General features: G+C 45.4%; 1 protein-coding gene across 4 annotated transcripts in view; it reads right to left on the bottom strand.

The window, feature by feature from the left end:
- The window catches only part of ALMS1 (ALMS1 centrosome and basal body associated protein), a 99602-nt gene that overhangs the window by 67853 nt on the left and 8268 nt on the right, over nucleotides 1–23481 (bottom strand). Inside the window, exons 2-5 of one of the 4 annotated variants that reach the window (XM_075931029.1) lie at nucleotides 21167–21289; nucleotides 14400–14449; nucleotides 13785–13919; nucleotides 10231–10426 (exon numbers count right to left, since the gene is read on the bottom strand). In XM_075931029.1, coding sequence (XP_075787144.1) covers nucleotides 10231–10426; nucleotides 13785–13919; nucleotides 14400–14449; nucleotides 21167–21242 — 457 coding nt within the window. In that variant the 5' untranslated portion in view covers nucleotides 21243–21289. Of the gene's footprint in view, nucleotides 1–10230; nucleotides 10427–13784; nucleotides 13920–14399; nucleotides 14450–21166; nucleotides 21290–23481 lie in introns of those variants that run through there. The other 3 variants (XM_075931032.1, XM_075931030.1, XM_075931031.1) reach the window with 3 other exon arrangements.

Genomic DNA, 23481 nt, shown 5'->3' on the forward strand with positions numbered 1-23481 from the left:
TGTTGTCGCGAGTGGCAAAGAGGTCGATCTCTGGGTAACCCCATGCCCGAAACAGATCGAGGGCTACAGAGTGAAGGAGCTCCCATTCGTGTTGGGAGTGGAATGATCTGCTGAGCGTGTCCGCAATTATATTGGTTTTGCCGGGGAGATAGGAAGCTATGAGCGCGATCCTGTGGCGGATCGCCCAGTTCCACAGGCGCACTGCTTCCGCACACAAAGTCCTGGACCGGGCCCCGCCTTGCCGGTTGATGTAGTAAACCGTGCATATGTTGTCGGTAAGGACTTGTATGGTGGTCCCCTGTATGTGGTGGACAAAGTGGCGGCATGCGTTGAAGACTGCCCTGAGCTCCAGGAAGTTTATATGGAGTAGGGATTCCTGATGGGACCACAGTCCCTGAGTCCGGTAGTGCAACATATGCGCCCCCCAGCCTATTAGGGACGCGTCCGTGGTCAGTTGAATGGATGGGGGCTGGATCCGGAATGGAACGCCTGCTAGAGTATTGGCAGGTAGAGTCCACCAAACGAGCGATTTCCTGACTCGGGCAGGGATGGTTATGAAAGTGTTGATATTGGTAATGCCCGGTTTGTAGGCTATGAGGAGCCAATGTTGCAGACATCGCATGCGGAGGCGAGCATGGGCTATGACGTATGTGGTAGAGGCCATGTGGCCCAATAGTTTCAGGCAGGTAAGGTAAGGGACCTTCGGGGCCGTGAGCAAGACGTTCGATAGGTCTCGAATGGTGTCGGCTCTGTCCGTAGGCAGATATGCCATAGCAGTGGTAGAGTCTAGTCTGGCCCCAATGAACACGATGGACTGGGCCGGAGTTAGAGTAGATTTTGGCAGATTGATAATTAGGCCAAGGGTCTCGAAGATGCCTTTTGTAGTGGCAACTGCCATCTCGGCTTGTTCTCTCGAAGGTGCTGAGAGGAGGTAGTCGTCGAGATAAGGGAAGATGGTGATCCCCGCTCGACGGAGGTATGCCGCTATGACTGCCATGGTCTTTGAAAATACTCTCGGAGCTGCGGATAGGCCGAAGGGAAGTACCGCATATTGGTAGTGGTCGTCTCCGACGGTGAATCGCAGAAACCTCCTGTGAGCTGGATGGATAGGAATGTGGAAGTATGCGTCCTGCAGGTCGAGAGACGCGAACCAATCCCCCTTTTGTAGTGTTGGAATGATGGAACCCAGAGTAACCATCTTGAATCTGTATCTTCGCAGGTAGCGGTTGAGACCGCGAAGGTCTAGTATCGGCCTCCATCCCCCCGACTTTTTCTCTGTGAGGAAGTATCGGGAATAGAACCCCCTGCGATGGAATTCGGGAGGAACTATTTCCACCGCACCTATGGTAAGTAGGTGTACTACTTCCTGTCGTAACAGATTTTCGTGGGAGGGGTCCCTGAAAAGGGGTGGGGAGGGAGGGTTGGTGGGAGGCAAGGTGGAGAACGGAATGGTGAGTCCTGAGGTTACAATCTCCCTGACCCAGCGGTCTGTGGTGATGGCAAACCAACGAAGGGAGTATGGATACAGACGGCGGTTGAAGAGTTTGGTTACTCTCGCGTTGGGTTCTAGTTGAGGGATGGCTTGCAGACTCTCAATCAGTCCGTCAAACTTGCTGCCTAGATTGTTGCTGGTTGTTGGCCTTGTTAGATTGCTGGCGGTGACGTTGGGGGCGCTGCCTCTGTCTATGCTGGTCGTATGGCCTAAATCGTTGGTTGGTATAGTAGGAAGCCGAAGAAGGAGGCGGCCTCTGCCTGTTATATGGCCAGGCTCTCCTGCGCCTGAAGGGCGGGGTGTACATCCCTAGCGTTCTTAACATATTTCTAGAGTCTTTTCCTGAGTGAAACACTTGGTCTGTGTTTTGAGCGAACAGGGATGCTCGGTCAAATGGGAGGTCCTCCACCTTAGGGTGTAGATCCTTTGGCACTGAAGCCAGGTGGAGCCAAGAGTCTCGTCACATGACGATGGACGTCGCGGTAGTGCGGGAGGCTGAGTCCGCAATATCGAGAGATATCTGGAGCGCATTACGGGCCACTGTGTAACCCTCTTGCACTATGGCCTTCAGTACCTCCCTTTTGGAATGTGGGAGATGCTGTATGAGCGGCACTAACTTCGAATAGTTGTCGAAGTCGTGGTTGGCAAGATGGGCGGAGTAGTTTGCCATCCTCAATGTGGCCGTTGCAGATGAATAGACCTTTCTGCCTAGCAAATCCAAGCGTTTGGCCTCTTTGTCCGCGATGGAATTTCTCGCCTGCGCGGATCTCGCCTTTTGCTGTGCTGCGTCAACCACGATAGAGTTTGGAACAGGATGGGTAAAGAGAAACTCTGCATCCTTGGCGTCGATAAAATATTTTCTGTCCGTGCGTTTGTTGGTAGGAGGCATAGACGCCGGAGTTTGCCAGATGTCATTGGCTACCTCCAATATCGCGGCATCGAAAGGAAGAGCTAGCTTGGATTTACTAGAATGTTGTAAATTTCTGAGCAGCAGATGGTGTTTTGGAGGCGCCCCCGAGGTGCGTAGGTTCTGTGAATCCGCTACCCGTGTAAAAAGCTCATGGAACTGTTTATAATCATCTGCTAGAGGGGGTTCGTCATTAAACACCGCATCGTCAGGAGAAGAGGAAGCGACATCTGTCGGGGAGGCCACTGACTGGTGTTCCGCCACTGGTGACTGAGTGGTATCGTCCTGTGGGACCGAAGTCGTGGACGCATCTCCCGTAGGCGCTGGTGGGCGTTGAGCCGGTGGAATAGAGCCTTGGGTCGTTGGCGAATATATTTGCTGTCGGCTCGGAGACAAGGGTGAGCGCCTCGATATTGATCGTGAACGCTCCGAATGCGGTGAGCGGTGACGAGACGCACAATGAGAGTATTGTGGAGAATAGGACAGAGTGCTCCTATGACGATAATAGCGGGAGCGGGTAGGTGATCGAGGGGAACGAGAACGGTACGAGTAACGGTACGGCGATCTGGAGTAGTATGATCGGTGATAGTGAGGCGGTGTGATGGACCTTCTCGGGGATCTATAGTAACGGCGTGCAGGAGAGTACTCGTGATAGTGGCTCCGCCGTCTTTGAGGTGAAATCGAAGGTCCAGGCGAGAAGGCTGCCCTGTCCGAACCTGGAGAAGGGGTACGAGGGTGGTGTGTTTTCCTCTGTGCCTTCGTCGGTACCGCTCTAGAAGTATAGGGGACCGGGCTATCTGGGATCGAGATAAGTGAGGCCCCATCAGAGATTTCCCCTGGAAGGCGTGGTGATTGAGGCGCAGGAGGTGAGGAAGGCGGAAGCACTTCTTGTCCCGACACCTGAGGGTGTAAGGTCGTCGGATCCGGTGCCGAAACGGGAGACTGGGACGGCTCCTCCACTTCCAGCGATCGGTCGGTGCGGTGCGGTGCCGACGTGCCCTGAGGATGAGGAATGGCTGCGTCGCTAGGCTTTGGATGGGATCTGGGTGCCGAGTGTTTCCTCGGTGCCGTGTCCGGTGCCTTAGGTTGTTGCGGCTTAGGCTTCGGTGCCTGTTTAGGTTTCGGTGCCGGGCCAGCCACCGGTGCCGTCTTAGTCGGGGCACGGTCATGCGCCGACGGTGCCGATTGCCTCGGTGCCGAGGACCGCACCGAATCCGGCTGCGGTGCCGCTCGGAGGCTCGGTGCCGCTGATGATGGTGCCGACTCCGGACGGGTTGGCGGGGCCGATGCCACAGAGAGTGCGGGGCTCGGCGCCGATGTGCTACGGGCTTTGGAAGGCTTTTCCATCGCCTGTGGGTGGCCCGACGCGGCTCTCGAGTCTGCCGCACTTAGGCTCCTGGACGAAGCGGAGGCCTTTTCTTTGGTCTTGTGCGTACCCTCGGTCTCTCGCTCCGTTGTCGGCGGCGGCTGGAGAGCCTTGTTGAAGAGGAGCATTTTAAGGCGCATCTCTCTGTCACGCCTCGTGCGCGCCGTTAGCTTGGCGCAATGGCCACACTTCTGAGGGATATGGCCCTCCCCTAGGCAGCGAATGCAGCGGGAGTGGCCATCCGACACGGGCATAGCCTCGCCGCATGATGCGCACTTCTTGACTACGTTGGGAAGGGGCTAACTGGGAAAAACAACTGAACATATATCTAATTTTTGACTAAACGATTTCTCCTCAGGAGAGGAGCGTGTTCCAGATCCGTCTGCGGCCGTGGACGGTTAGGAGGAACTGGCGGGTCGGACCGCGTGACGCAGAAAAGGCGCGAACGCCGCGGGACACACTGCGCACGCGCGGTCCTCCGGAGGGGGGCTACTGCTATGAAGAAGTTTCCGGTTTGTGGCGCCGGGACGAGCCCGACACCTGTAGTGGAGCACCCACGGGGACATCACTCGAAGAAGAAGTGTGTCTGTCAGAATCTGTTTGGGGTAAGTCACCATCCTCCTTTTACACTTGGATAGTTGCCACAGGTACCCGTGGAAGATGGGCCAGCAATGATTGTGTGGTAGTAGGAGGAGACCGTGGTGTTGTGTGTGCTGGGGTCACTGCTGTTGATTCCCATAAGTGCTGGTGGGAGCAATGACAAAGGTACTGGTTCCATGGTGGCCAATGGGGTTGGTATTGCTGAGGTGGGTAACACTGCCGGTAGTTAAACGACAGATACTGTGGACTTTGATGAGATGGTTGGTACCTAGTTGAGCACCAAGATGCCACAGTCAGTGATGAATATTGGGAAGAGAACCTACTCTCATGACTGGTGCCGGGTCCAGTGCCCAGAGAGGATGGCATGGGCAAGAAAGATGTTCTCAGAAGAACGATGGTGCTGACTAGTCTCCATAATTATGGGAGTGCACAGGAGTGAAACATTTGTCAGCCCCAGTAGTGATGGTGCCGGTGGTTGTGGTGTTTGGTGCCACATCTCTGTCTTCTGGGTTCCAGACTTTGAGACTTTCAGTGCCTATGTATGCTTAGGTGCCAGTGTGCACTGGGAAGTGGAAGACTGTACCAGTGCCTCAGTATTCATCAGCCCTGGTGGTAACAACATATCCACCTTGGTTGGTCCCAGGTTAGAACCCATGCCAGCCAATGCAGAGGAGCTAGTTTTTTCTTTTGCTCCGACTCTGCCCTTTCTGTCAATGCCACAGCACCAGTGAATGCGTGGCAAGAGATGTCGATGGCATGACCAGTAAGGACTAAAACTACTAATTTGTCTTTTCAGTCAGAAAAAGGATTGCTCCAAAATGTTGTCTTCTGCCGAGGACAGTAGAAAAGGAACTGAGGGGACCCGTGCCATGCATGCAGCTAACAGATAAAACAGCACAAGATAGTGACTGCGCGTACGTGACATGGGAAGGCACTGCTAGGCTAAAAATCTCCTATCGCCCATGTGAGGACACATCGACACTAAGTGGAGCAGCCACAGGGACACCACTGGAAGGAGAACATAGCAATAAGGCAGCCTCAAAAGAAGGCCTAAAGCAGGGCTGTACAAAATACGGCCCGGGGGCTGGATCCAGCCTGCCAAGCCACCAGATCCGGCCCATGGAGCACCCTTCCAGGACCCTCAGGAACACAGCTGCCATGGATTAAAACACAGTCCCTGTGGCTCTCTGCTCTGCAGAGAGGGGGGAAGCTTCATGCAATCTCCCCACCCCCAGCCCAATCCTCAACTGGAAACAGCCAGCCAATTGGAGCTGAGAGATTGGCCTGAGCGACTGGGCCAGTGCAAGTCTCTTCCCCTATCCAGAATTGAGAGTCAGGTGGAGGGAGCAACCTGCATTTTCAAGAGGGCTGGAGCTGCAGCAGGCAGGGAGCCCAGCCTCCCTTGGATGTGCTGCAGCCTGCTGGCCAGAAGACACTTAGGTAAACTCCTCCCAGCCAGCACCAGCCTCTGACACCTCAATCCCTCCTACACCCAAACTCCCTCCCCCAGGTCACCATCCAAACCCTCTGCACCCTCCTGCCCCCGGTGACAACACCCTCCCATACCCTGTACCCCTTTCTACACCCCTCTCCCAGGCCAAAATCCTCTCCTGCACTCACAATCCCTCCCTGACTACACCTCAATCCTCTGACACAGGTCACAATCCCCTCCTACACCCAAACACCCTCTCAGACCTCACACCGTCTCCTGCACCCGTGTCCCTTACCCTGTGTGCCCTTCTGTACTCAATCTTCAATCTAGACTCCGCATCCCCTCCACAGAAAAGTGAGGCCCTTGACCGCTTACCAAAACCTTGGAGTGGCTGCCCACCAAAAATTATTGCCCACCCCTGGCCTAAAGGAAACAGTAAGCCTGTTGTATAACCAGCTAATCTGGTATGGGATGAAAATAAGCATAACTAAAACTAAGATAATGTGCATCAGCAGGGGTGCCACAAGGAAAGTGGATACAGAGATTACTGGAGAGACTATAAACCATACTGACTAGTTCAAATACTTTGGTGTCTGGATTATGGAAAATGGCATGCTTGAATGAGAGACAGTGTCCAAGACCAGGGAATGCTGGAAGAGCGTGGAATAAAATTTCAGTCTATTACAAGTATATGCATAGACTAAAATCCCTAATGTATAGCAACAAAGGTGCGTCCTAAAACACTATATAGTGCAGAAGCACAGAAAACAAAGAGATGGTATGATCAATCTCTTCAGGTGTTTTAGATGAGATGCCTTCATGCTGGGACAAAATTCAGGAAGTGTAACTTTCTGGTTCATACACATGCAGAAGGTGAAAGAAAAACCATGAACATATCATGGCTAAATATCATGTGCAAAGCCATTGTTTTAAGGGTTTATGGCTACTGCACTGCACTAACATCTTACATAAATACAGTCTTTTAACAGTTTTTAAAAATGTACCTGCCTTTCCTCTCAACATTTTTAAAGTTTCTAATTTTATGCAGTGTGGAACACATTTTTGATAATTTATTGCAGGAACAGAAATATCACCATCATATTCTGGCTGCTTATGATGATTTACAGGATCATTACACCAAGATGCACCCTACGTTTTGGGGGCAGAAAAGCAGATGCATGATGCTCAAAGCACAACACTCTGAGCATCTTGTGTCGAAACAGTAATTCTTTCAGCTGTCACTCTGAAGGTCAAAAGCCTTCTCTGTGTTGAATTTACAGAGCAAGCAAACCTGGGCATTCTACTTCATCTTATATTTACTGACAAATCTGAATGCCAGAGTCAAATTGCTGTTCATGGAAGATTAAAGAGGAAGGCAAAAACAGAACAGTCTTAGCTTTGGCAGTTTGCTCTATATGTAGATGTGGTGACCTCAGTACAAATTTCATAATGGAAATAAAAAAAGAAGCTGCAAAGCAGTTGCAGATTCAAAATACTTTTAACAAAGAGAAAGCCAGCATTGTAAGAATCAATATTTTGTTCTCAAAACAATTTTGAAAATTCAAGCTTGTGTGTTGAGCTATTGTTTAATACATACTATATCAATCTATACCAAGGCTACTCAACTTTGGAAGCCCTGGAGACCACAATGATACTCAAAGCATGTGCCGAGGATTGCAACTTAAGTGTGGTTGCATATACATGCAAATATATGCAAATAGCTTCTTTCATACTGACAGGCATGAATACAAAGATTAAGGCAAGACTACACAACACAGGCCCCATTTAAATCAGTTCTGCCAATATTAATAAAATGCAATATTTCCCCAATTTCTACCCATATGACAGCACTTTAAATAAGCAATGACAGTCCAGGAATTTAACTACTAATACACATCAACAGAAGACCATTATATTGACTCGCTGGTGTGGTGTGTGTTCCCAGTAGAGGCCTGTCATAATCAGGAGTGCTGACCAGCACCTGGTGACTAAGAGGTTAACTATGTCTCCTGTACCTAGCCAAGTATCAGGTGGTCAGCCAATAACAATTCAGGTAGGAATTTCAAACTGGAAAAGAGGAATTTTTCCTCTCCATTTCTTTGTTTGAAATTTTAGAGTGGTTTCTTCCAAGACTGAAGGAGATAGAAGGCCCATCTCTCTTGAAGAACAGACTTCTTACAATGCGTAAGTAGGGCAAAGTTTAGTCCGTCAGGATTTTGTTGTTTTCCTGGTTTAGGAATCTGGATTTAATGTCTGAGCTGTTAAGCTGTTAAGTTTGTTAACCAAACAAACAATGGAGGCGCCAATTGTTCTTATCAGCCTCTTGTAACTACTTGAACAATCTACTCACTGTCTCCTTCTCTCCCCCCCCCCCCCCCCCCTTCCACCCTCTCCCTTTTCCCTTATTTATTCTTGGACTTCTAGATACTCCAGTCATCTGAAGAAGTGAGTTGTGCACATGAAAGTTCATGATACCATCTACGTGTTTTGTTAGTCTTTAAGGTGCTACTAGACTTTTCATTGTTTTTTAAGTTTTTCCTGGTACAAACTAACTCGGCTACCCCTCTGAAACTAAGTAATTGGTAATACACTGAAGAAACAAATTACCCACAGACAATTTCTAAAGCTTTTCTCATGCCTCACCTGAAGGAGACCAAACAAAACTTTGGTTCTTTTTTCTATAAAAGATATAGATGCAGCCATCATTTTAAAAATCTGCTTTACCAGACGTGTGATAGCAACTAAACGTTAACACTGTGCTAAGTTTTGTCAAACACAGATACTCTCCAATTAATGGAAAAAGTGGATATATTGAATACCCTAAAGTTAAGCCAGACCAAATAACACAATATTAAACAAAATCACACCTGTTGACAATTAATGCTCAGTTGTACTAATCTTTGCATTATTTACCACTGCTTCTCAAGGTCATATTCTAGCAAAATGTATTTTCTCAGTGTAGACAATCTCTCGGTGCAGGCAAGGACAAGCTGAGTTTGCACCATGAGAGCTAATTTTACTGAACCAAGCATTTTTAGATGCCCGATATATCACAAAAGGAGATTCTTTAAACAGGTCATACAATTATGATAAATTTACCTCTGTGTGCTAGTGGTTAGACTGTTTTTTTTCATTGAATGTACTTGTTTACTTCCTTCATAATACCAATGTGAGAGTGTAAATGAGTAATCATTAAGCATGAGCTTATTGGTTACCCAAACTGCTACCCGCGGTTTCCAGTCCAGCTCCCGGAGAGCTGCCTGCAACCCTGCATATAATCATGGTTAATCAATTACACATATTTTAACATCCCTTTTTCATAATCACCACCTGATTTCTGATGGAATGCTTTCTCCCTAAATAGGTTTAAGTTATTCATTTGAATGTATTCTTCTATCATAGCAGCCTCTTTGAATGCATACATGCACTGACTGAGGACTTTGATCAGAGATGTAATAAATTAAATCCACATCCAGGATTGTGAATACTCAGTAAGTAGCTAGTTAAATAAGAACATAAGAACGGCCGTACTCGGTCAGACCAAAGGTTCATTTAGCCCAGTAGCCTGTCTGCCAACAGTGGCCAGCACCAGGTGCCCCAGAGAAGGTGGACCTAAGACAATGATAAAGCAATTTGTCTCCTGCCATCCCGCTCCAGCCTCTGACAGAGGCCAAGGACACCATTTTATCCCCTGGCTAATAGCCTTTTATGGACCTAACCTCCAGGACATTATCTAGCTTCTCTTTAAACTCTATTATAGTCCTAGCATTCACAGCCTCCTCTGGCAAGGAGTTCCACAGGCTGACTACACGCTGTGTGAAGAAGAACTTTCTTTTATTAGTTTTAAACCTGCTACCCATTAATTTCATTTGGTGTCCTCTAGTTCTTCTATTTAGGGAACTAATAAATAACTTTTCTTTATCTGCCCTCTCCACACCACTCATGATTTTATAGACCTCTATCATATCCCCCCTCACTCTCCTCTTTTCTAAACTGAAAAGTCCCAGTCGCTTTAACCTCTCCTCATATGGGACCCGTTCCAAACCCCTAATCATTTTAGTTGCCCTTTTCTGAACCCTTTCCAAGGCCAAAATATCTTTTTTGAGGTGAGGAGACCACATCTGTACACAGTACTCAAGATGTGGCGTACCATAGTTTTATACAGGGGCAGTAAGATATTCTGGGTCTTATTTTCTATCCCTTTCTTAATCATTGCTAGCATCCTATTTGCCTTTTTGACTGCCGCTGCACACTGCTTGGATGTTTTCAGAGAACTATCCATGATAACTCCAAGATCTCTTTCCTGATTTGTCGTAGGCAAATTAGCCCCCATCATACTGTACTTATAGTTGGGGTTATTTTTCCCCGATGTGCATTACTTTACACTTATCCACATTAAATTTCATTTGTCAATAAATGATTAGTCAATATACCTAATTGTGGAGTGTCTGCTATGTCGCCTGTACGCCGCCTTCCAAGCTCTTCTCTCAGAGTCAACAAGCCTTCCTCCAGAGTAGGGAACTCCGTCAAGTCACTTCCATCACCAGTCAAGCCCAACCTCATCCCTGATGTTGCCGCAAGATGGCTGACGTCCATTTCTGCTGGCAGTTGATACCATGACTCCATTCGCTTTAAAAAAAAAAAAAAAATCTTCAACATGTAACTAGTTGTACTTATATTTCCAAAATCAAAAGTGTAACAGTAAGCTATTTATATTTTTATTGCATTAAAATATATTTTACAATAAAAACAGTTCTTCTATTTAAATGTCTTGAATATATTCCGATCTATTCAGGTATAAATAAAGGCTACAACCAAAGTAGGACAGTTAAATTCAAATTTGGTAAGCATAAGCTTGCAATATCACTGGTACATTAAAAACAGACTTCACTTGGCTGTAAACTGTGAATGCAACTTAACAGAATTACATAGATATGGCCATTGACTGGTACAAAGGCCATAAGCGAAGGAAAGCCCTTTGGGGATGTTACATTTTCAAAAGGATCTCCCAATTACCCAATCAAGGATTATAAACTGAATGTCCTACCCTCCAAGTGTGGATAAAAGAAGGCACCAGAAACCTTTGTCTAAAAATCACCAACAATGTACATTTGTAATTGCTGAAGTGTACAATGAGCATTGTACTACGTAGAAGGCAGATCCCTTCATAAAGCAAAGATAGAAAGCAGCATGAATTGCAGGCGAGGGAAAGGGTTACTACTGGGTCCACTGTTTAAGAAAAGGCATGAGGGGCAAGTGGAGGGAGCAAAATATTGAATGCTCACTCAACTTGAGGATACAAGGGAGCGAGAAATAAGGAGTTTTCTTAATGTCTTTCACCTGAATTAAAGCCTCCAATCCTATCCAAAGTCCAGCATCCCCATGTTCCACTAAGGTTCAACTCCCTCCACCAAAAGACCTCCTCCAGATCTGCAAACATCTAGAGGACAGCAGTCCTGTTTTGGTGAGCTACATATAACCTGCTCAAGCAAAGGACCCCTCCAGAAAATCATATATGCCAACCCAAATTTTTAAAAATTGTCACTTTTTTATTTGAAGCATACATGGGAACATGAAAACAAAAAACTTTTGCTAAAAAAATTAAAGGCTGAAAATGTGCTCAAAAGGAGCCCAGCTAATTATCTCCCCAAAATACACTTTTACACAAAAATATTTTCAAAAAGATACAAAATCTTTAAACGAACAGTTGAAGTATCCAGTCATTTCCCTACAACCACAAGTCTCTCCTCACTCCCTCACTCACTCACTCCCCCCCCCAAACTCAACTCTGCCTCCAAATAAAATCTGAAAATAAATATATGCAAAAGGTCAAAATAAGTTACATGGGGATTATAAATCTTAGTTCTTATTTAGAGATCAATTTCCAATAATTGGTTATTTGATCTTTGCGTATTGTTTTGGACATATTTTATTGGAAGGCAATGTTAAGTTTGAAGGTTAAAGCTTCTTTGAAGTCTGTTCTGGTGCTGTGCTACTGTGTGTAGTTTGCGGCTTTGGTAGAGGCAATGCTGAGGCACGAAGTGTTGATTTCCCCTTAGCGCCTCTGTCAGAGCTAGTACAGACTTTGGCTCGAGCAGTACCGAGTAATCCTGCTGTGTCAGCTTATTGGTGCTGACAGCAGAATCAGTTCCACTGCTGACTGTCCGCTCATGGAATGGCATTCTCAGCCAATTCCTGCATGGAGGACATAGGTGTCTGCCTTTCTGACAGTTTTTTGGCAGGCTGATCAGACGCCTGGGTTGAGGACAAACCCATGTCAGAAGCTGCAGTCAGTGAAGTTTGTCAGAGTGGAAGCGGGGTGGGGTTCAGGCTGTGCGCTCAGGTCTGAGAGACTTCTTCATGAAGAGGAGCTTAGCTGCAAATCTCTCACCTTTCTTGTCCAGAAATGACCTTGAGGCAGTGCAGACACTTCTGTGTTGTGTGTGTTTCACATATATAATGAACACGTCTGTCCAAGACAGGTATAGCAAACTTGCAGGTAAAACCGCATTTAAAGCATGGGGAACAGGGCAATTCTGTTAGGGGGCATTCACCCTCACAGTGGCTGTGTATGGAAAGGTTCAACTAAAACATCTCCTTAGCTGTAATGTAACCTTAAACTTTAAAAGGAAGTAAAAGAAAAGGGTTTTTTTAATTATTTTGTTTTAAACAAGGTGAGGAGGAGAAAGGAAACCGATTAACTGTTATCAAGGTAACTAAATAACTGTTAAACTTATTAAATACTAAGTAGCTAGGTGGCGTTAGTACCAAGGACAATAGGGCAGGAATTGAAGGGAGATTGGTCACACCCCTATGTCATTACCTCACAGACACTTACCTTCCCCCCTCACCCCCACTCTGTTCTAAAATTTGATTTGTCAATTTCACATGTGTTCATTTTTTTGATTGTATCACTTTGGTATATATGGTTGTGCCGATTTTCTTCCACATATTGATTTGAGGAAGTGGGTCTGGCCCACGAAAGCTCATCACCTAATAAACCATCTTGTTAGTCTTTAAAGTGCTACATAGTTCTGTCTTTTGTTTCAGCTACACCAGACTAACACGGCTGCATCTCTATCACTATTCTACAATGTCTCTCAGATATGTCAGTTGATGACCAGCTGGCACAACTGACTTCTCTGAAACTCCAAAGCCACTGTTGACATCCCTCACAAACCAATTCAGTAGAAAACAATATTTTTGTATGACTGACTATAGCAGGGATGAGATTTTGGTAAGTGGTCAAGGGCCACACTTCTATGAAGGGGTGCAGGGTCTGGGACGGAAGCAGCATGCAGAAGGGAGCATGGGGTAGTGGACTGGGGTGCAGGAGAGGGTGTGAGGTCTGACAGAGTTTAGGTGAAGAAGGGGGTTATGATCTGGGGTAGAAACTTAGGGTACAGGATCCAGCAGGGGATATGGGTGCAAGAGAGGATTCTGGCCTAGGGGAGGGGTATAGGAAGGGATGCATGGTTTGGGAGGGAGTTGTGACCTGGAGGAGGTGGAGAGAGGGGATACAGAGGGTTTGGGTAGTGGCCTGGGGTAGGTAGTTGGGAGGGCAGTGGAGGTGAGGTGCCAGAGATGGCAAGTTGGGAGGTGCTTACCTAGGTGGCTCCCAGCCAGCAGCCCTGCAGGAACCTGAGGCAGGCTCCCTCCCGGCCTGCTGCAATGCTAAGCTAGTCACAACTGCAGAAACTGGCTAATGGGAGCTGAGAGATTTTGCTGGGGGCAGGGGCGGTGCACAAAACCTCCCTTCTCTCTCCCCAGCGGCATAAGCTGCTCTATGTCTAGGGGTTATTGCAAAGCGACCGCAAGCTAGATCTAGTGGCTTGGTGGGCCGCATCTGGTCCACAAGCTGCATCTTACCCAACCCTGATCTAAAGCATACCTCTAAAGGCCAATACTAGAAAATTTCAAGTAAGTGAACTCCTTTTCCGATTCTAATCGGATAAATAAGGATCTATTAAAGGTTTATTCGAAATACCTGATTAACAGTAGACCTCTGTCGGATTGCTTCTCCCAAGGAGATCCCACTGGCAACTGAAATCTGGGTCCCACTGCTGCTTTGGCTTAACAACTCTTCCTTCCATGCAGGACGTGGTGGTGTTGTAGCAATAGGCTAAATAGGGTGTTTTTTTAAGAGGGAAGTAAAAATTAATTTTCAGGATTCTTCAATGTAATAGCCATTTAAGTTGTAATGTACTACGAAATATCAGTAAAAGCAGCTAGTTGCTGTCCCAAATTAATGAGCCAACAATCATATACTATAGCTGGAGATGCAAAAAGGACAAGTTAATTTGTGTGTAATATTTCTAGACTCATATGTTAAAATGACAGTAATGAAATATGTTCTGTGCATAAGATGATCACTTGCATGAGTCAGGAGTTTGCCTTCCTCCATCAGCTAAAAGGCCTGGCTAGTGATAGCATAGCAGATATGCCAGATCAACTGTTTACTCTGGCACAGGAAACTGTTTTGATGTTAATTGTTATTCCTTAGATTTATACCGATGTTATAAATCAAATTTTAAAAATGTAAAGAAAAGCGCTATATAAATCTGTCAAAGTGACTGCACTTTAAATATGTAATTTGAGTTACCTGACAAATATTTAGGATATATCTTGAGGGAGGGGGAGCTTGACTTGCACCTGCAAAAACAGTTATCACAAGCTTTAGCCCTGAGGAGGCATCAGAAGCTATTTTATGTTCTAAGTGACCTTTCTTCTCTATAGTATACCAAGCATAATCTGTGTAGCTGCCTTAGCTCCTAGTGAATTCTGCAACCAACTTCACAGTTCCAATCATGCTAGCAACAAAGTGTAAAATGGAAGCTGTCATGTATTATACAGAGATTCAAATGAAAAAATAATGGTTCCCTAAAACAAGCTAAGTACTAATCCAGAAGAGAAGCATCAAACCACAGCAGATGCAGACACAGTGTACTGGTGTGCTGAAGAGGGGTATGGAGAGTACATTTGGGATTGCTGAGGAACACATCTGCTGTCTAGGTTTTGCTTGGTTCTTTTGGGCTGGAAAGGGACAGATGTCTGGGAGAGCTAATATAGGTGGGTAGAAACCATCAGGGAAGGGAGCTAGTCTGTCTGGGAGTCAATGATCTTCTTGGAGGGCTGCTCTTTGGATCCAGCAGGGATCTCTTTGAAAGACCAGAGATTGGAAGGAGACAGTTCCAGTGGAGGAGCAGGGCATGTCTCTGGGGTTTCGGGTCTGGCTGAGGTCTCACTGGGACTAAGATAATACATCTGAAGTTCAGATGGGAGACAAACTTGGGACTGGTACTGAAAACCCTTGTCCTCTTGACACTACCAGCATTTCTTTTTGCTATTGCTGCTTCAAGTCCATCAGTGGCATATGCTCAAATCTATTCAAAAGTGCCCAAAAGCTATATGCCACAGTAGTCTCTAGTTTCCAGAACATTACCACAGCTCCTCCCCATTGCTTAGCCAAATGTGTGACATTGCTGAGCCAGGGCTTGTGTAATCGGGCTGCCAGATGAGTGACAACTGGAACCTAGGGCTACAAAGAGGCTGGAAAATGCAAAGGTTGGTCATTTCATGGCTCAGCAGTTAAAAAAAATCATCCCATCCTCAGGAGCAGTAAAAACTGTCCACCAACGGCACCATGCCAAGAAATGTCTGGCACTAGCTGAATAAACCTGAGCAATGCATCAATAGGACTGAGCTCCCCTGAAAAGATGCAACATGAATGGCTCCTGATGCAGCACACCATGTAGACTACATTCCCAGAACCAAACAAGAAATAGCACTGTTTGAATCTGAGCCATCTAGGGAGAGAATCAGTCTTAAAGTAAGAGTTCTGGCTGACCCGAGTCCTGAAAAAGGTAATGCAGACATGCTAAACTGCTCTAGGAATAAGTGTATTTACATTAAACATCTGTGAAACCATTTTCAAAACTATGTTAATTTAGAACTATTGGTGCTATGGACAGGGATGGCTTATATATGCTTTTGTGGCTTCAATTTCTCTTTCAATATCCAAAGTGATCTTCCTTGCTTCTGAAGCCATAAGTGAGTTTGCCACATCATACTTCAGGTGAAAGGTAGGGTGGGATAGTAAAGCTCTATTGTAGCATATACAAATTATTCAGGATTGAGCAGGGCTGATTTTTCTATGAAACCATAGGGAAAAAAAGGAGTCTACATGAAATGAATTAGGACGGGGTAGCCAACTCATTTAACAAAGAGAACCAAAATAGCAGTGGAAGAGAACTGTCAAGCCAAAAAGGGCCCCCAGAACAGAGTTGTCGAGAAAAAGAATTCAAAACTTTTTTTTTTAGAAAGGAGGCTGCCCCTTTAAGACAGCTGCCATCTTGGGCACCATTTTTAAAACCCTGCAGCTCCCACCCAGTAAGCACAGGGAAGCTGGAGGAGGCAGGGGCCATTTGAGGGAGGGATGCAGGAGCGGTTTCATGAGCTGCACTTTTGGGGGGCAAGAGCCGTATGCAGCTCACGAGCCATGGATTGGCCACGGCTGAATTAGGATCTCAGATTAGTTCCTAATGGAGAGAGGTCTATATCACAAAAGCCACCAACACATCATTACATTGTTGGCTGTAATTTCAACTGACACAATGAGTCTGAATGGACCACAAAGAGTGAATTCCCCTCACACCTTTAATGGTCAGGTTAGTGTTGGAACAAAATGACAAAGTATGACTGGGAAACTTGCTCAGCTACCCTCCACCCTCAGCCTGTGCATAAATGGAAGAGTTCAATCTCCTGAGCTGTAAATCGCAACCCATGTCATTTTTTAAAGTGGCAGATTTTAATTTGTGGCTGTAAGTGCTCAAAGGCCCCCTTTAACAAAAGCCAACTTGTCCAAATGGCTGATTTTAAAAAGAGATGTCAACACCACCACACCCCCATATTTCTTCACTATCTGTTAAAGGAAAGCCATTTCATGAATTTATTTCAAAAATCTTAGGTCTCAAAGGCGTAAGAGTTGAGGGAAATTTTCAGCACAGTTTGCCTTCTTGGAAATCAAATCACTGAAATATTATGTACATGACGTAGCTGTTATTTGGTACTGAACTGTGGGTGTAAAACACAGGGGTCTCTTTGAAAATAGCTGTTCCAAAGCTGTTGACTGAAATCAGTTTAAAGCATCAGTATCTGTAAAAGGCGAAATGGAATCATTTTGAAAACCAGTGCTGGACTACCTATGGCTTGCGCATGGAACAATGTTGCAAAATAAAGGCAAACAACTTCTCAAAAAATTATTGATGTCATTCAAAACAAGATCAAAATGTGTATTTAAACTTTTAGTATTCATAAACATTTTTATTATGGAACAATTTTTTAAATCAAACTTGCATATGCTCAATTGACAGCAGGCAATTTATGCAATAAAATCATTTTCTAACACATTACTACAGCATGGATGAAATTTACCCATAATAGGGACCATTTAATTCTCTTAACACCAGAACAGCTGTTGCACAACGCCTGTTTTGCTGAAGAGGGGAAGGGGCAGCTACAATGTTGGCAAACAGGGTGATTCTCTACCTCTGAAACCAGTGGAGTGATCATTCTGTGTCACCCACGCATAGGGACATCAGGGGGTAAGCTAAGACAATGCCACTGAATCTGCAATTAAATGGACCAGTAGCCATGAACCTCTGCACAGCAGTCTGTCCAAAAGCCATATCTCCTGTATAGTCCAGATGCCAGAAGCACAGCATCATATACAACAAGAAGCTGCTTCCTGATTTGGCTACTGGTTGCCTGAAGACCATTCCAAAAACCACTTACACATCAATTTGCTTGGGATTTGAGCTGAAGCAGGGGTAACTAGTTTCTTCCTGTATGCATATGTTCCATTATTCAATACTTATCAGTCATTAGAAGAATTAACACTGAAAGGTACTTGACAATGGCTTTGAGTAAAAACACATTGCAGAATCTGTATGATAATTAAATAAGGGACTTTTTATATAAAATTTAGATTTTGAAAACATTATTATAAAACCCAAATTGTATACATCTTCAGTACAGGGGGATTTTATTAATCCCACTTAAGCAGGGATAGGCAAAATCAGGCCCACTGGGCGCATCTAACCCAATTTCTCTCGGGCCAGCCCAGTTAGTTAACAGAGAGTGCATACCTACAGCCCGAAAAATGCCAACCTATGACCACGTACCAAAATTCATAAAATGGCCCCCTTGTGAAAATTATTGCCCACCCCTGGTCTAGCGTATAGAACACATACTGACCTTAGGAGGCTAAACAAAAAAGTGACTAATGAGATACAAGCAAAATAGTACAGATAATTAATGAAGGATTAAATGTGATAATTATCTAAATAAAAATCAATATCTAAGTATAGTATTAGCTTCCCTCTACCTGAGTTCTGATGGGCTCAGTTCTCAAATTATGAATATTTCTGATTCTGTGCACGAGGTAAACTGACACTCCAGATCAAGCTAGAAGGGGTTGCAAATGCTTTGAAGGATAGGGCTATAATTCAAAATGATCTGGACAAATTGGAGAAATGGTCTGAGGGAAATAGGATGAAGTTTAATAAAGACAAATGCAAAGTGCTCCAATTGGGAAGGAACAATCTGTTATACACATATAGAATGGGAAATGACGGTCTAAGAAGGAGTACTACAGAAAGGGATCATAGGGGACCACAAGCTAAATGAGTCAACAGCGTGACACTGTTGCAAAAAAAAAAAGCAACCCTGATTCTGGGATGCATTAACGGAAGTGTTGTGAGCAAGACACGAGAAGTCATTATTCCACTCTACTCTGCACTTATTAGGCCTCAATTGGAGTATTGTGTTCAGTTCTGGGCACCACATTTCAAGAAAGATGTGGAGAAATGGGAGAGGGTCAAGAGAAGAGCAACAAGAATGATGAAAGGTCTAGAGAACATGAGCTATGAAGGAAGACTGAAAGAATTGGGCTTGTTTAGTTTGGAAAGGGGAAGACTGAGGGGGGACATGATAGCAGTTTTCAAGTATCTAAAAGGGTGTCACAAGGAGGAGGGAGAAAAATTCTTCTCCTTGGCCTCCGATGATAGGACAAGAAGCAATGAGCTTAAATTGCAGAAAATGAGGCTTAGGTTGGACATTAGGAAAAACTTCCTGTCAGGGTGGTCAAACACTGGAATAAATTGCCTGCAGAGGTTGTGGAATCTCCATTTCTGAGATATTTAACAGCAGGGTAGATAGACATCTATCAGGGATGGTCTAGTCTGTGCTTGGTCCTGCCACGAGGGCAGGAGACTGGACTCGATGAACTCTCAAGGTCCCTTCCAGTTCTATTGTTCTATGAGTCTACCACGGAAAAACACTGATTAACTCAGTAACTATCAGCTTGTACTTGTGGATGGCCGTGGCTCCTCCATGCAAATGACCTTGCTCTTGTCTACTTGCATGTACACTCAGCGATACAAACAGAAATCCATTAATTTCCCAATAAACTCCCTTTCTGTCTCTCAACACATAAAATACTGCAGTGCAAAAGGTATGTGGGTTACACAAGCAGAAGTCTTTGATTATTGTTAGTACTGAAGATGTTAAGATGTAGTTAACTGGCTAATCGAGTAGTCAATAAAAATGCTATTGACTACTCGATTAATTGATAAGGGAAGGCAGCCCAGCTCAGTCCTGGTTCACGCTGGGTCCAGGACCTACCCCCGCTGTGGCTCTGCAGTTTAAATGTACCAAGACCCGGGTGGGGCAGGTAGACCGGCTCAGTTCCGGATCACACCGGGTCCAGGACCTAACCCAGTTGGGGCTCTGCATTTAAAATGTAGTTAGAACAGTTCTTACTACATTTAAAATGCAGAGCCGCAGCAGGGGTAGGTCCCAGACCCAGTGCAAGCCGGGACTGAGACAGGTTGCCTGCCCGGCCAGAGCAACCCCTATCCATGGGCAGACCGGGCTGCTGCGGACAGGAGCTGTATCATAGCAATAGCCTCCTCTGTTTCCGTGACACTACCTGTTAAGCCAGCTCTGATAAAGAGGCAGCAAAGAGGGGGGAAGCAAGTAGGCGACTAGATTAACCGATAAGCCTATGTTTATCACTTAATCAGCTAGTCAACTACTCACTTACATCCCTAGATATTGTTCATGTTTTTCTGGGGGCAGAATTTGGTGGGGGAGTTATATAACAAGGGAAAAGGACAAGACTGTACAAGCAAAAAGGAGCAACACTGGTGTCATAGCAGGACACTTTGGGGATAAAAGGAAGGGGCAACTTTCTTCAGAATGCAGTCTCTGTTAACACCTGGGAACTGGAAGGAAAAACAACCATGGCTCCAGGTCATAAAAAAGACCCTATTTGGAAATATTTTCAAGAAATTCCCATGCTTCTGGGTAAAAAGGAAACACATGCCAAATGAAAGCAGTGCAACAAACAGAGGTGAGATCTGGTTGTTACATTTACATTATGAAAAACGCTCCACAGAAGATAGTGACTTTGAAGTTATAATGGGATATGTCTGAACAATCTTGATTAACTGAATAATAAACATATCTCTTCCCCATTCCTATGGGCTGCCTACTATGTCTTATTATTAAGGCTACAATTAAGCCACATATTCCATGACATTCCAGTACCCCTATGTCTACTCCTGAGGGCAGGAATGGAAGCAACCTCAGTTTGTTACAGGAGTATTTATCAATTACTTATTGACTGTTTTAGTAGACATCTGCTCAGTAAAATCAAACATCCTAGATCAATATTTCCTGTTTAAAAAATAAAGTTTCATTAGGCATTTATAAATATTAACCATTAAATGATTTTTCAAGCTATTTGGAATGTTGCAAGAGATAAGAGTTTAAATAGATTTAAACAATCCTTATGATATATATTTTCTCTATAAAAGTGGGTCTAGAATAAATCATATAATTTAAAACAGGCCTGGGCAATAAATTTTGACCAGGGGCGACTACAGAAATTTTTGAAGTGGCCCCGAGCCACCCCAGAAGGGGCAGGACCAGAACACTTCTGTGCTTCCCCACTCACAGACCCTGATTGGTCTGGGAGGGTGGGGGAGTGCACAAAGAGAGAACTGCCAGCTGTTCTGAACAGCTGGCGGTCCCTGTAGGTACCCATGCCCCTAGCAGTGGGAGGAGACTTCGCATATTCACCCCTGCATCTGGCAGTTGACTTTAAGTGCTGAGCCCCTTGCAGGACAAGAGGAGACTTCATGCACTCCCCCTGCCCCCAAGCCCTTTCATCTTGTTCAGAACAAACATTTCGTTGATACAGTTCAATCACCACAACCAGGCCACTCTACCTGACAGAGCAAACACTGTTGCAAGAGTGCTGGATACAGGAAACTGAACAGTGAGCATATGATGGGGCATACCTACCCTGCACTGGTTCAGCAGGAGTTATCACAAGCTTTGCAGACAGAGGAGGCCATATCTTCTCGTCCCTACTTGACATACTCCAGATAGAACCAGGATATGGTTCAGCTTAGTCTGGACTGACAGCTGAAAAGAGCAAAGGCCAGGCTGCAACTCTTACCCCTAGCCACAGGATACCACAGACAGGGGAGAGACCGCAGAACCCCCAAGACCACCAGCTGCAGAAAAAGGAGTAGGAAGTAACCCAGGGGAACTAAGCACTGCTCCGGTTGAGGTACCAGACTCCGGCTCTGTGTGTTTCGGAAGGATCCCTGTTGCAGACATGGTTCTTGAGCTGGGATACTCTGGAATAGGGAAGGTGGGGGTTCCTATACCTTGGCTGTCACCCATCCCTGGGTGATGGACCACCCCACTCTAGCCACTAGGACACACTGCTCTACCTAAAAGGGTAGCCCTGGCAACTTGGCCATCAGCCCATGAACCGTCACCAAAGGGCTACTACACTGACTGACATGAGGCCACACTGCTTTATGAACCAGGGCTGCAGTGGTGGCGGGGAAGTCTAGGCCATTTGGGCCACTTCAGTTCTACTTCAATTGCCCCACAATTCAACACCATTCCCCACCCCCACAAGGAATACCTACCCCACCACAGTGGAAAAAACACTGACGGGAAAATCATTACGGGTGGAGCAACATATACAGTGATCCAGTCCAGTAACAGATGCTTGTGTAACAAGAAATGATGGGATTGTCAATCACATGGAAACAACTGATAAATCAGAAAATGTCCATACCTCAAAATACTTAAAAGTAGTAACAGAAAAAAGCTCTAATAAATTCAAGTGTAAAGTGTATAGTTTTGTCAGAGACAATGCAGCAAACACAACAAAGAAAGAAGCAATCTAGAAGATAATAGAGGGAAATCATATGTATACAGTACTCATTTAATGTATCCTTTAGCTAAAAGCTTAAGCAAAACTCCAGGAATCAAGGAAAACAGTGAAATTGTTAACATTTCCGTAAACAACCACTTTGCCTCAGTGCCACTGAAGAAAGCAGAAAGATCCAAAATATTTTCCCCCCAAGATGTATGATGGAATTCAGTGGTTGACTGTTTTAATATTTATGAGGAACTGGCCTGCTCGGATGACAATTTTTTAAGAAAGCCATGACAAAAAACAGATTAATTAACACAGCCAAAGTAGTCAACATGGGACTAAAGAGTAGCGTAGACGATATGCTAAATATACTGAAACTTATTTCCACAGCCTTAGACAAACTGCAGAAAGACTGCTGCCATACTGCTGATGCATCCAAAATTTGGAAAGAACTTCAAAAGATACTGGGGGCATGTTCATCAACCCCCCTCACTCTGGCCACTTTCGCTTTCATTCTTTCACGCAGCAGGAAAAACTTTTTTCTCTATAGCGAAATTAAAAGAACAAAATGCCCCCAAAACAAAGTTAAATTGCAGGCAGAAGAGAAGCAGATAGAGTAAGCATTTACACCACCTCATATTTTTACCAATATTTCCAACCCAAACTATCAGGGTCGATGACCAGCTGTGGAAGCTATAACAATGGAACCGGCCAATGGGATTGTGCTGGGGGTGGAAGCAGCACCTGAAGCCTTCTCCTCTTCCCTTCAGGATCCCAGTTTTTAAAGAGAAAAGCCCGGCAGCCGCTTTTCTGACTTGCGTGCGGGTGGGGCAAGGCAATCAGGGATCCTGCCTGGGAATCCTCTCAGCATCCATGGGTTGGAGTCAGTGGCTTGGCAGGCTGGATCTGACTTGTGGGCCATATTTTGCCCAGGACTGCATTAGAGCCTTAAAGGCTAGCAACTGGAGCAATGAAAGAAACAAGCAAGATAACATTCGGAGTGTTTCAAAAAATACCAGATACCAGAAAGCAACACTAAAGGAATATAAATGGTCAAGAAGCTCTACCATTTGATACTAGTAATGTGTAAAGGTAATGCAGGGGTGGGCAACAATGAATTTTAGCACGTGGTCATGGAACAGCTCCACTCCAGAAGGTGTGGGAGCTAGGGTGGAAAGGGCAGGGCTGGGACTAGCCTCTCCCCCTCCTCCCTCCCCCCCCCCCCCTCCCCGCAGAATTGTCTGGGACCAGTGGCTTTGAATTAAAAACACAGCAAAGGGCTCCCAGCTCCCAGCACCACTGCCACTGTTTTGCTTGGCAGCTACCTGAGGTCACTGTGGATATTTAAAGGGCTCCCAGCGCCAGCCCCTGCAAGGGCAGTGCCACAACCAGGAGCTGTGAACCATTTAAAATAGGATTCTACTGCCTGAACCACCAC

This window comes from Pelodiscus sinensis, chromosome 5 (assembly GCF_049634645.1).
Source record: "Pelodiscus sinensis isolate JC-2024 chromosome 5, ASM4963464v1, whole genome shotgun sequence".
Classification (NCBI taxonomy): domain Eukaryota; kingdom Metazoa; phylum Chordata; order Testudines; family Trionychidae; genus Pelodiscus; species Pelodiscus sinensis.